Source organism: Melospiza melodia, chromosome 2 (genome assembly GCF_035770615.1).
Source record: "Melospiza melodia melodia isolate bMelMel2 chromosome 2, bMelMel2.pri, whole genome shotgun sequence".
Lineage (NCBI taxonomy): Eukaryota > Metazoa > Chordata > Aves > Passeriformes > Passerellidae > Melospiza > Melospiza melodia.
The window spans coordinates 109,562,829-109,577,449 of NC_086195.1; the positions used below are offsets into that span (position 1 = coordinate 109,562,829).

Consider the following 14,621-nt stretch of genomic DNA (forward strand, 5'->3'; position numbering starts at 1 on the left):
TTTGAGATAATATCCTCCAAGGTGATTTGATACAGGCAGATAATTTATGACAATATCTTTATTATAGAAGAGTCAAAATTAGGTGCTCAGAGACTAGAAATAAAAATCCCCTACCTTTAAATAAATATTTCTTTTTAAATGAGATTATTCAACATGAAGTACTAAGAAATTGATATGAATTAATACAAAATTTTTCTGATCATTCACTGAGATTATAAATATTCCCTTGTGGCCATAGATAGAATTAGAGAAGCAAGAGTGTTATTGACAAGGACAAAAATTAAAGAAAAATAGTTCCTTTACAAAATACTAGTGCATAGCAGATAACCTTCAGATTCTCATAGCTAATTAGCTACTACATCAATAAACTGTCCAACAGTAAATAATACAGACAGTCTATATTTTATGTGACTTTAGTCAATGTTAGGTATCATATTAAGGTTTGTGCCAAAACTTTATTAAATCAGATTTGTGTTATCACGTAAGTGCATTTTTCTACTTCATGTGTGTGCTGAAGTTCTGCTAGAGAAAGCACCGATAGGCAGCTTTTATAAGTTATTTATTTCTGTAAAAAATGAACAATAACGACTGTAAAATTTGCCCTGCTTCCTATACAATGTCCTTCCACAAATCTGTGAAAACATTTCATAAATTCTTGGAAATAAATGGATACTTTCTTGAAGAATTAATTCCTAAAATTTTTGAAAATGCTGCTTTTAATATATTTCCATTATCTTACCTCCCTTCCTCTTTTCTATAGTATTCCAGTTTTCTTTTCAACAAATTCCAAGAGACACTAGCCAGAATTCATGTGTCATGAAAGAAAGATCAGTGATCATTCAAGTGATTTATTGAGCTGTGCCCCAAGTAAAGCTCCAGATTGTAGGCATTTACAAGGAAATAACCAAATGTAGGTCCTTTATTCATTTGTCCCAAGCTAATCAGGCTGTGCCCAAACATAGTGTCTGCATGTGAGCAGCTGAACTGGGTTCTGGGGATCCCCTGACCTAACTCACCTACAGACACTTATGTCATGGTCCAGTTGTTGTAATTATGGTGTTTAATGCATTCAGAGATTCAATTTTCTTCTCCTTCTGCTGGTCCAGAAGTACACAGGCCTCTCACAAGACTTCTGCAATATACGCCAACCCAAATGGAGGTTTTGGATACTCCTGACTTCTCAAAAGGTGTTTTTGTCTAGGTATATGGCAGGTTTATAAACTTTTATCTGAATCAATGGAGTTCAAGGGCTTAGTCCACTCTCCAGCCTGGAATGGGCTTTGCCACTAAAGGCAGAATTATAGGCTAAATGTTGAAGTCCATTCCTGCTTTCAGCTTTCCTAAAAAAAGTTCAGTCTGTGCAGTGAACAAACCCCTGTTACCCCTTGGGCCAACAATTTCCCTACAATAATGCATTTTCTATTTCCTGAGAGCTTTCTCTTGCATTCTACCATCTCATGCCTGAACCTTTAGCTGGCACTAGAGGCACAGGGGAACATTTTAGAGCTGGCAATAGGCTGTTGACCACTGAGAAGTGCATATGGTCTGCATGTCATTCAGATGAAGGACTATGAAAGAAGCACATACACTCATCTATGAGGAATGGAAGGCATTGCCTAAGATGAACACAACTAATTTACATTTTTCTTCCTTGGGCCTGCCTTTCTGCCACAACTGAATTTTTCCCTTTGGCATCTCATTCCATCATTTTTTCTGTTTTCAAAAGTACTGCATGGAGTAGTGAAAAGTAGCAGTTCAATGAAATCTAAAAGGTCTTGACAGAGGCAACATGTTTTGAGGGGGTATAAAGTGATAATATAAATACTTCTTCCAATAAGCATGAAAAAGCTGCTTGTAACAACAACAATTTCTCAGTTCAGATGAAATGGGTGAAATCTTTGAAAACTATTAATGAGAAAGTAATTAGTTACTCAATAGCCCAATAATGTTATTAATTTATTATGTGTTGTGCCATGTATGCTTACAAATGCAAAGAGAAAGTAATATTCAGACTAAGAAGTCACAATTATGGTAGTAAAATAAGTCCTATTTGAGGAATCTTGTTTCTGACTATTAGACAGTTGAACACACTCTTTCAACACAGTGGAGTATAAAAGCTACTTTTAATTCAGTGGTCACCATTCTCAAAGACAGCAAATTACTCCTTGTACTTTTTTGAAAACAGATGTTCATACAGAATAATTTTTTTTTTCTTTTAGTAAATAAGCTCTGCTTTTGAAAGAGTTAGTTATTCTTAGGGCACTTTCTTAATGGCTGCAAATTGCAGTTTACAGTATGACACTCAGATGATCAATATATTTTCTGCTTATATTTATCAAATGTTTTGGAATGTGTGTTTCTGGTGAAAAAAGTGAAAGAAAGCCTTATTTACACCACCAGGAAGAACTTCAGGACTAATTTCACTGCTAAGAAACTGAAGAACACCATGAGTTTCTCTATGGTAGTAATATTTTTTTTTTCTTCTACCACAAGGAATAATATTTTGAGGACACATATTAATGATAAAGGATTTTTATTTTTACTCTAAATATGCTAAGTCTTCCAAAAAAGTCTAGGTACATCTGGAACAAAAATATTTGCCTTTCAAGATTATTTGCTTCCTATCTTGGGGTAATGATTTGTTGCTTGATTATTTTTTTTTCTCCCTTGGATGCTTGGTTTGAAAAATTATGGTTCAAATGTATATTTTTTCTTCTCACTTTTTTCTCCTTCTCAAGAACTAACTTGTAATATATCACAGCTGTCATTATAATGAGAGAAAACATCATGATGCAGCAGAACTTAGTCAATTCAATTATATAGAAAATGCAGTGAAATTATTTTGATAGAAATGCACCTGCTGAGGCTGCCTGCTAGGCTAGTCCACAATTAGATACTGTGTAAAAAGTTATTAAAGAGTTCATTTAGACAATTTATCTCTCAAGTGTGTCTGGGGAATATTTCCCTGGAGAAATGGTCAAAACTCCAGAGAAACGTTTATTTCAAAAGTAAAGGTAAATTAGGCAGCCCTGTCCTAATATGGTGAAGACACACACTGTCTTTAAAAGAAATTCAAAGGTTTAAAAGATTTTGTTGATGGATGGGATCAAGCCACCCATGAAATATATAGCCTTGGTCCACAGGTCCGAAAAAACATGAAAGAATGAGGGTTTCTTAAGGAAAAACAAATGTCTTTAATGAGCATTCCAGTGATTTTGGATTGCTTTGGTAGTAATAACACAATAACAAACGACAAAAGAAGTTTACTGTAGAAAATGACCCAGAAGAAGGAGTGAAGGCATATTCTGCTTTGTCAGAAGAGCCATGCTGCTAGCATTTTGGAGTCAGCTTCTCCACCCCAGGACTACCAGGAAGAATAGTATATTTCCCTCTGCGAATGGCTTTTTGATGCATCTCTCACTGTTGCTGGTCGGTTGTGTCATATCAGCAACTGATTCAACAGCATATTGAGCTGACATGAAGCAAAAGCTTTCCATAAAAATACCCATACTTGCAATTAGTTTATCACACTTTGCCCATTCACCTCCCCAGAAAGGTAATAAATCACTTCTGGAGCTTACATCTTCATGACTGCTAGAATCATTAATCTGTGATTTTATTTTTTTTAGCAGCTTATTTTGCTTACAAGTTTTGACAGCTTTGTGCTGTTTTTCTCCTAAACAAGAGTGATTGCTGTAATGACAGGATGCATTCTTACAGTTCCTATTTTGAGTTTAAAAACTACTGATTGTTTTAATGATGTTTTATAAAATGGCCCTGTTTCAGTGGTGGTTCTCAGGAGTGTGAAAAAGATACACAAATCATCTTCTCTAGTATGGTATTGTAAACAGCCTGATTTAAATGAATTTAAATATTGTCACTGTAAAAAGTGATTTGTTCCTTTGGTAGTTGTCTTAAATTTTCAAGAGTATTTATCCACGAACAAAATATCAGGAAAAAAAAGGTATTTTCTTGGTTTTGAAGAATGAGAATTCATTTCTTAAAGCTGGACAGTAGATGGCTGTGACAGTGTTCACAGGGGTTTTTGGATGGGGGAAGAGACGAGGATCTGACTCCGTGTTTCAGAAGGCTTGATTTATTATTTTATTATATATATTACATTAAAACTATACTAAAAGGAATAGAAGAAAGGATTTCATCAGAAGGCTAGGAATAGAAAAAGAAGGAATGATAACAAAAGCTTCTGTCTCTGACAGAGAGTCCGAGCCAGCTGACTGTGGTTGGCCATTATTTAGAAACAACGCTATGAGACCAATCACAGATGCACCTGTTGCATTCCACAGCAGCAGATAATCAATGTTTACATTTTGTTCCTGAGGCCTCTCAGCTTCTCAGGAGGAAAAATCCTAAGGAAAGGCTTTTCCATAAAACATGTCTACGACAGATGGCCAGTATGCTGTTAGCATTATTGCTCTACAAATGCATGTATAAAATCTAGCAAAAGATACCTACACAGAGCTGTTTAGCAACTTTACTCAAATTATACTAGCAATCAAAGAAGGTTCTCATAGAAGACTTTCTACATGACATCTTTTCATCAAGTATATTGAATGAATGAATTAAAATATATTTATATATAGTAAAATTTTTATAGTAAACTTTTAGGTATACACTTAGCAAAAAATATTCTTTGTATGCTCTTTATGAAAGAATAATTTTAATGTAATAACCAAAAGGAAGACAAAAGTCTGGAGAAACCATGTGGTATGCAGAGAAGTCAAGAAAAAAAATATTGAATTGATTTATTTAGAAAATTATACTATGTGAGTAGAAGATGGAGTCTGGGTTCATACCTTCTGTTCTGAAAGGCTTCTCTGAAGAATTTTGGTTCCAATTCAAAACAAACATGGCAGGTATTTGAATACTATCTTTTTTGGTTTTTTTCCCTCAGCTGTTGGCACAAAATAATACTGGGCCTACAAAAACTAATGAACTTCATAGATTTTTGGTTTTGGGAGCTGCAGTTACATAAGAAAGTGCCATAATTTCTGGCATCTTAGAATGCCTATCATATGATGTATTTAAACATTACCTGAGATTTGCAGTTCATTAATATCTGAAAAATATCAGGACAAAAATTGTCCCATTTTCAAACACATATTATATCAAATATTTTAGTTTACAATTGAAAATGAGAAATATCTGTCATTTAGCCTTGTTTTTTTAACAAACATGAAGGTGTACATAACTGAAGAAGATTCAGGAATGCTAATGATAGGACAAAAAGCCTTATTTTCACTTAGAAAAATAGGATATCACAGAATAATAGGTTCAAAGAATCATTTAAGCTGGAAAATATATTCAAGATCAAATTCAATCATTAACCCAGCATTGCCAAGTCTACCAGAAAACCATGCCCACAAGGTCCCATATCTACCCATTTTTTAAATACCTCTAGGCAAGGTGACTCCACCACTTCTCTGGGCAGCCAGAAATCTTCCAACATTTTGGTGAAGAAATTTTTCCTTGTGTTAAAATAAACCTCCCCTGCTGCAGCTTGGGGCCATTTTCCATCTTATTCAACCTTATGCTATTGTGTATATGTATAGAAGACATTCGAGTAACTGTGCATATACAAAGCTCAAAATTGTTTCTTCACAATGATGAAGGAGACCCAAACTGGCCAGTGAAAATAAATATGTAAACACTATTAATGATTAAATCATAGTTTCAATAATATGAATAAATCAATTAGACTTCATGGCTTTTTATAGCATAATATATGCCCTTGTGTTCATGAATAATTGATGTAAGCAACAACAACCATGACAAAAACAACAAACAAAGATAAATAATCCTGTAATATATGTTGGTTAATTCCCGAAAAGGTTGAGAACATCAAATTTTCAAATATCATGACCTGACTTTAATGACCCAGTAACAGGCTGACATTTGCAGTACCGTTTTTATGCAATAACACATCACATGCAAAGATCAGCAAGTGCAACGTAACTGCTTATCTCAAAGGAGAAAAATAAGTAATAATGGTACAAGAGAGGTTAATAACAGGTACAGGTCCAGCCTGGCTTTTATCAGTCTCCTTAGAAAACGAACTGGGAATTGCTGTCAACTTGATTGGAAAACGGAGAGGAGAAATAGATACATATGGGAGACATCAGTCAGAGTGGAGAAGACTGGTCTGTGTGAAGGTTGTTTGCAAGGTTACCTGGTCTGACGCAATGGAAAGATGGAATTTGCATCTCAAAGCTTTGTTCCTTTCTCAACATACTGTCACATAAATTGTCCGCCCTGGGGTTTTAATTTCACAGATGTCTAAGCTCATTTAGAAATTAAAGTGCAATAATCTGTGATCCACACTGTAGCTCATCATTCTGTTTTTTTCTCAGGAAATGTTACATGGTGATTGTTTTGTTTACACATCAGAACCATACTCAAAGTTATAGGCTTGGGGTTTGGGGTTTTTTGGTTTAATATATCTGTGCTTTTTTGCAAAGGTTTGACCATTATCTGTTTTTCTTTAATATTTCTGTTTTATTTTGGGAAGAAATTCAGATTTAATTTTTTTTTCATGTTTTATAATCTGTGTGGTTTTTCAATCCCTAATGAGTATAGCTGGATGACAGATGCTTTATAAAGATTTTAATTATCTCCCTTTTTTTTTTGTTAACAGGGATATTATCCTCTAAGGTATTGGCTCTCAGTTAAAGAAAAAAAAGTGTTTTGCTGTTCAATAGCTTCTTCAGCAGTTTAATTGTACTTTGAATCCTAAAATAGTGTATTATTGGTATACTGAAGGAAATTTTGTGATTAATTTTCATTTTACACTATGTTTTTAGATTTCAATAAAAAATATGTACATGTTTATTCCAGACTGTGATTGGCAGGACTGAGGACAGAAATAAGCAAGCAATTCATCAGCAAAACTTTCATGAGCAAATACTAGCATGTAAGGCTACAACTGCAATCTCCCCACATTAGCTACATAATTTAAAAAAGAATTTAGAGAGACAGTACTTTATATAGATATGCCAGTTCTAAAAATCCAATGAAATGAAGATTGTTTGTAAATTTCTTTTGAAAGTCTCTTGATTTCGCCTTTGCAGAACATGTGCAGCAGTTCTAGAGTGCTGGAAACTGTCCTGCCAAACAGGAGCCTTTCTTATGTAAAGCCACTTTGAACAATGATTTTTCAGCTCTGGTTCCACTCCATGGAGCAGACATGACCTCTCCCAGTAATCTGGTCTTCCATTCAGACTTCGTAAACTGAAATTGCATCCCCAAAACATAATACAGGTCGTGGAACTCCATTACAGTGTTTAGTTGGCACGCTTCAGTTCCTGCAGGGTTTCCTGTCTCACAGAGGTGCACAAACAGACCTGATAATTGTACCACTCCAGGTCACCCTTTAATGTGTCCTTAGACCAAAAACCTTTTACATGTTTTAATATGGTCTTAAAAATAGTAGAAAACCAAAAATTACAGCATTATCTATAGACATGCTAATTAGCACTTTTCAACTGTGTCTGTTTGACTTAATTTTAATTTCCTTTCTTTCTCCTGTCTATGTTGTTTGTTGACAGCTGGCTAGACAATCTTGTTAGATCAGTGCAATTGCAATAAACTACAATACTAATTCAAAGCAGCAGTGAAGAGCATTGTATTTATTACTGATATAGGGTTTAATTTTAAAAGGTAAAGATAGAGTGAAAAAGAAAAAGGGAAGTTCTGACTGGATTTTTTTATAACCTTGCTATTGCTAGTAAATGTCTACACCATTCTTGCATATCTGCAGATTCAGTTTGTTTAGTAGAACCTTTCCCTAAGAAAGAACTATGGGTGGTATTTATGCCACTTTCAGGATGACTATTATGAAATGCACCATATCAGAGACAAGTTGCCCCCAAGCCAGAGTATTCAGAGACCCCATGATTTCCCCAGTATATAACCTGCAAGTTCTGCAGTTTTGGTTGCTACAGCATAGCTGCAGGCAGGGTAGGAGAGGAGTAATAGAAGCACTCCTATACATTTTGTGGTTGATGTTTTTCAAAGCAGTACCTAATCACCACTGAGAGTTGTCGCAGTAATAGAGAGTGGTATTCATCTCACTTGACTCCAGTCATCTGTATCTGATCTCATTACCCTTGAACATCTTTGCTAAGGAAAGGAATAAGCATTGCTAGGGCATATCTTATTCTCATACAGACATCTAGGGCTAATTTGAGGGCTTTAAAGGTGTCTAAGATGCTTTAAGGAATCCAAAACTTAGGGTTTGGCAGATGTTTGAAACTGCTCTCCTGATGCTTCCAAAAGACCTCCAACCCCAATATTATACGTTCTGCAACAGAATTTTTCCCTTCTGGCGCGTCAGTGGAAGACCATGTGGGATATCCTAGCTCAAATTTCAGCAGACTTGTTTAGGCAATTTGACTGAGTCCCTGGAGCTGAAGTGCATAATTTCCTAGTTGAAAACACTTCTCTCCATTGTCTGAGGAAGGAGCCTTTGGAGTGAGCTAGGATGTGTATTTCATCCCATGAATCTTCCTTGGAAGCTGCAAAATGAACCTCCTTAACACTACTGGGCTTAGAGTTAACCTGGAGTGTGCAGCTCCTCAGTTACATTGTTTGTATCCCTCAGAGTTACCTTTGCATTTCTCCCTGACAGCTGATCAGGGCTATAAGAACACCAGGGGCTGGACTACAACAGGAACCCAAACAGGACCAAGTACTTGAAAACTTGTGCATGGAGTTTTATGAAGTGGTGATGCGATGGTTCAGAGGGATAGTGACAGTAAAGGGCTAGAAAATTGTAATCTTACTCAATGTGAAAAATAATATATGAGGCCACACCCTGACAGTAGCTGCTTTGTATGCTTTATTTTGAACACCTCGGTTTTCCCTTGACTGTACTGAGAACTATCAGACTCCTCAAAGCACAGTACTGTGTTAAAAAGGCTTTTAATAAAATTTGGAGCAATGGCTCCTGGAAGATATAGTGTTCTAAACTGCTATTAGAAATAGTGGAAGAAGATGGTGTCTCAGTGCTGTGAGAAATGAGCTTAACTTAACACAGGATCCTCCTACAAACTGAAGAATTATTCTGTTTTCTTTCAAAAGATTTATTGCTTGTGGAGACAGAAGGCTCTCTGGGCATTAATGAAATATTGAGTACCATTTTTGTATTCTTTGGGTACTTATACTGACTACAACAGTACAATCTACTGTAAACTGAATAATTCATTCTCTACTTGCAGTGGGCACGCAGGCATTCAGCCGTCCCCAGGAAAGCCTAGCTTCATCACACATAATGGTGACTTGGAAAAAAACCAATATCACTCAAAACTATCACTTCCTTTTTTCTTTTTACCCCATCTTTATATGCTAAACATGGCACTATATGGTGTTAGATATTCCTTTCATAAGCTGGGATCAGATGCCCCAGCTCTGTCCCCTCCCAGTGTCCCCACACAGCCACAGATGGCTCACTGATGGAGTTAGGGTGAGGAGCAGAAAAGGCCCTGCCTGTGCAAGCACTGCTCAGCAACAGCTGAAAGATCCCTGAGTTATCAACACTGTTTGCAACACAAATCCAAAGCAGCCCCATATCAGTTACTATGGAGAAAATTAGCTCTGTCCCACTCAAAACCAGCCTATGTAAAACAGAAAGATAATATTTCAAATATAGCGTAGCACAGTCCTGAAAATGTGCTGCAGTACATTTTGGCAGGACCAGATAAAGATGCAGTGCAGCATGTTGGAATACACATATTCATATATTTTATTCAGCAAATGAATAAACAGAACTTGCTGTGACAGAAATGTACACACTGTAGCACAGATGAGACCAGATTACCAGGATAGCATTTGTCTAAGTCTGTAATATAAAACTTGCATAAACTACTGAAGAATTTCTCTTTACAGGGAAGAATTACCCTGTATCAGAGTATGTATATGTAAAGTGTGTATATGTTCTTCTGTATATACAGGGGATGTACATGTGTTAGCTCTTTTTTCCACACAAGATCCCACATGCATCCTAACAGCATGACAAGTTTATCACAGTTTGTTAACAGAAGCTTTCTATTATTAAGAACAACAACCGTCAAAGGCATTAATTATAATTACCTCCATTGCTTATCCTTGCTTCCCCACAGTCTCCAGATTTCAAATTAACAAAAATCACAAAAGTTTCTACTTTTTAATTTTAAAGTACATTATGCAAGTTGACAATATTCCCTTCTTTCCTTTTCACACACTGTAATAGAGGTCTCTGCAAAGATACATTTTAAATGATGCCTACCAGCACTTCAAAGCCATCGCTTGTGTGGTAGACCTAAGTTTAGCTTAATCAATGTTTGATGTAATGAAAATCTCTTGACAGAAGTTGATATGCTTAGAAATAAGTCTCTGATGCTTCATTATATATTCACAGAAAGGTGAAATTTGTAGTGATTATGCACACCTCTGAAATGTGTCTCATTGGATTAACAGCTATAATTAGCATTCACTTTTATGAAAGTCAGCTTAATAATATTACCTTCCCTACCACAGGTAATATTCTTCTTGGTAATAACATTTTATTTCATGAGCAAAAATAAAGAAAATACCATTATTGTGCAGAATAGCATGTATTTTATTTAATTGATCTCTATTTTTAAAAGCCTAGATTTTCTACCTACCCGAAAGTCTTTGCTGATCTGAATTAACTGTATGTATAAAAATACATTTTTTCCCAACAACACCCCTAAAATGTTGAGGAAAACAGGCTTCCTGATAAGTAGGGAATCAGCTGGGACACTGGGGGCAGTCAAAGGCTACCTTATATTCCATTCACAATGCATTGGCTTTGTAGTGAAAATCTATTCACTACCTCTACTGATAGACTGGTAGTACCAGCTTTTTTTCATTTGTCTTTGTATCAAGTCCAATCTGAGATAATAATTTGTATCTTTCAAAATGTGGTTTTACAGAAACCCTGCAGAACTGTGCTAAAAATACTTTATGCGATGAAGCCAGCACAACGCTGTCCTCCACCATTGCCTTATTTGATGGTTCGTGGTTATTGTAGTTAACCAACCCAAGAAACAGTTCTTTTTGTTTCTCTTCAGTCCCTACTTATTTCAGTCAGTCTATACCATTGATGATTTTCATACAATTACTGTTATTCATACATCAGAAAGATCCAGTTATTTCTGGATCTTCTTTATTGAGAAGTTCCAGTCCTCCATAGTGATGAGAATGTCATCAGCAGACCTCATGAATACATTCCTGGTCTTTGTGCCAAGGTGATTTAATCAAAAATGTTAAATGTCTTCAATCATAAGAATGATTGCTGGGAAACTTAACCAAACAATTCCCTGTAGGGAAAGATTTGCATACCTATAGCACCCAGGTGTCTTCTTGATGTGTAATCTACCTGTTTAGACAGATCAAATGAAATGAAGAAAAAAACTAGTAGTACTCATATTTTCAATAAATCAGCAATAATAGATTTTTAATTAACTCTCACTATAGAATGAAAATTTGAGGCTGTAGTTAAATTATTCTTTAAAGAATAATTTTCAACCTCATAAGTTCATTGTGTAGCAGAGAGTAGGTGAAATCACAGAGAAATCCTGGGGGCTGTATGTACTGTACAGGTTTCTACCTGTGCTGCTCAAGTGTAATGGAGAACCAGATCAGATACACAGTATTTAATTGCTATCTCAGATATGTTGTGCTTTTGTAGGGGAAATATTAGCTACACTCATTTCAATGTGAAAATAATTTATTGTCTTTTTCCAGGGGTCTCATCAAACAGTTTTGAATTCAAATCTACATGCTAGCAATGCTTTATAAACTTTTTGATTCATTATAGACCCCATACCAAAGTGTTCCCTTAAGTAAGATGATTGCATCTCTTACTGGAATTCCTAGATTAACTTCACTTTTGTGGCATTTTCCTGAAAACTCTATTAGAACAGGTCTTTTTCCTAGTCCCTTTACAGGCTTTCATCTTCTAGCACACCTTATACCTAATAGAGTGCTATAAAATTATATCAACAATTAAGCTCTTATAAAAAACAGCTACTATCATTTGTCCTACCAGTGAGAGTCATGAACCACAGGTAGGGGTTGTGGTGTTCTTTGTAAATTCTTATGAGGCTGAACAAAAAAATGTGTCTGGGAAGCCTTGTTTTATTTTACAGTCACCAAAACTTTGGCAATCAGCCCTCTATTTAGACTGAGAAGGTGCTGGCTAACAAGCCTGTAAATTCATACAGTAGAATTCCACAGGTGACAGATAGCAAGCCCTTTATTTTGCCAACTACACTTCAAAAAGTTTTCAGCTCACACCAGAAACGCCTCACAGGTCTGGCTCGCAAGCCGCAACACACCCTCACACAAGCAGTGTACTCCCCACTCCCACAGCAGAGATTTAACATGGAATATGGAATAGAATATGATGGTTGTGCTTTGCTTGGGCAAAGCAAGGAAAAAAACAAACAATAGCACCAGTCCTTAGATCCTCCACTGGTGCTGCTGCCTGGATGATCCCGACCTGGATGATCCAGTGCTGGGGCAAACAATGAGATGAAAAAAGCAAAAGAGCAGAGAAGAGAGGAAAAAAGAGATGCCAGAGACCCTAAACAGCAAGATCTTTCTAATCTGTCTTTTTATAGTTAACCTGGTGCAGGCCTCTTACGTAAATTTGACTTTCCAGGTGTTATCTTGTATCTTGCACAGCCAGCCCTTCTCCAGGACATGACATGGGAGGATGGGAATGAGTCCCAGTATCAAAGCACAGCAGGAAGCTGGATCAGAACAGCGCTGCCCCACCTCCACGGGACCCTTCACTTTTGATCACCTCTCCTGTAGCAATACTCAAAATGTTTGAGAAAAATCATTCTGAAGTATGGTCCTCTGCAGAAGGTTGCTGCACATTTACAAGGGTATATGAAATAAATAACTCTTAACAGAAAACAAACTGTTTGATTGTTTAAAATAATTGCTTGGCCCTTTTTTGAAATACTAACACCAGAGGATTTTTTCACTTTTCATAGTCTTTGCAAGATTTTAAGTGCCATTTGTCTCAGTGAACTTGTTATGTATCTTCTTTATTATGTCCTGTGTTATTCTGTTTGCAAGTCACTCCATTGCACTGTATTTTTAGACTAAAAAAATTATAAATCTGTGTTTAATTTAAGTTGCCATATAAGGATATTTCTCTAATACATAAGCAGTTTAAAGTCTGCACAAAAAAGCAGTCTTGAAAGAGTAAATTTCCAAGTAACACTTATGAAATAACATTTAGGACAGTGTTTATCGCTTTGGCTCTGACTCTAGAAATGCCTGTGCTCTGTGAACAAAAAGAAGATTTATGGAGTGCTTATTCATACTGAATTGAGAAATAGTTCTCTATCCCTTCTCTGTAAGGCATTTCTGGACCCCCTGCAACACCAATGTTCACCAAGGTGCATTTAGATTGCACATTAAAGTTTCCATATGGAAAAGCTCAGCTCTTAAAATCTCTGTGAACAGCTTGTGTTACTCATCTCATTAGAAGCAAACAACTCTGAGATGGCCGAGTTGTGAAAACACTGGTGTTTCACCATCAGGCACAGAGGATTCATTTCAGATTATCATTTTAGGCAAAGTTGAAGGGGGATCAGAATTTCAGTGCCTGATTCCTGCTATCACTTTTTAAATTGTAGTGGCTTCCTAATGTGCAACTGCAGTTTAATAAAATACACTAGATAATTGCATGACCATGTCATGTAACAGCTTCTTGTTGCACTGCATATGTTCAGTCAGTTAAAATAACTGAGCGGCTGAAAATATATTCAGTATTTACTCACAATAGGTACAGTAAAAATAATATAAATCAATCCTTGTGTAAATCTGTCTGGTATTTTTCATTTCCAGAATCCAAAATGCCTCATTTTCTACATTTATGGTGTATCTTTTTAGCATATTAATTTGGAATTTTTTGCTGTCTTTAAGGCTTAAGCTTTTGTTTTCTGTCAAACGTTATTTATTCATATATCCTTATTAGTATGCAATAACTAGTATGCCATAGAAAATTATATTAGCTGTCCTTTATAATAATTTATTTCTAAATAGCTGTATAGTAGTGATGACTGTATGATTTCATGTTCTGCCAGTACTGCTTTAGGAGTGGCAGAAATCCTACTCCTATCAGGAACTGTTGGCTATTTGACACACTTGTCCTGCATGACTTCAAAGGATCACTGCACTACAAAATCAGTCAATGCCTGAGCAGTACATGATAGGAATATATATAGGGTTTGGGTTTCATAAATTTTATGTACAGCTTATTCATTAATGTCTATGAAGAGGTTTTTTTCTATTAAAATGTACAATGACATTTACAGGAAGCATGGATTGAATGCCCTCCTTTTATTTTTTTTCATTTTACTGTTGCTTTCTGGTAAAGAACAAACTATGGTGAAATTGACTTTCTGTCAGCTTAATAACTATTAATATATTGGATGCAGTGAAGCATCACCCTACATGATCCATCTTTAAAGGTAAAGTTGTTTTTCAGGAAGGTCACAATTTATTTATTCTCCATTCATTCTTTCATCTGTGAAGAGGAATCATTATATAAACATTGAGCACATTTGAGAATTTTTAACAAA

At 35.8% G+C, this 14,621-nt stretch overlaps 1 protein-coding gene across 10 annotated transcripts in view; it reads left to right on the top strand.

Annotated features, from left to right (window-relative positions):
• Positions 1–14,621, top strand: part of GPC5 (glypican 5) — a 596,960-nt gene that overhangs the window by 359,183 nt on the left and 223,156 nt on the right. The window contains exons 8-9 of one of the 10 annotated variants that reach the window (XM_063149525.1): positions 6,653–6,669; positions 12,683–12,794. The exons of the other annotated variants lie outside the window; for them this stretch is intronic. Coding sequence (XP_063005595.1) covers positions 6,653–6,669; positions 12,683–12,727 — 62 coding nt within the window. The 3' untranslated portion in view covers positions 12,728–12,794. Of the gene's footprint in view, positions 1–6,652; positions 6,670–12,682; positions 12,795–14,621 lie in introns of those variants that run through there. 10 annotated transcript variants of the gene reach the window in all.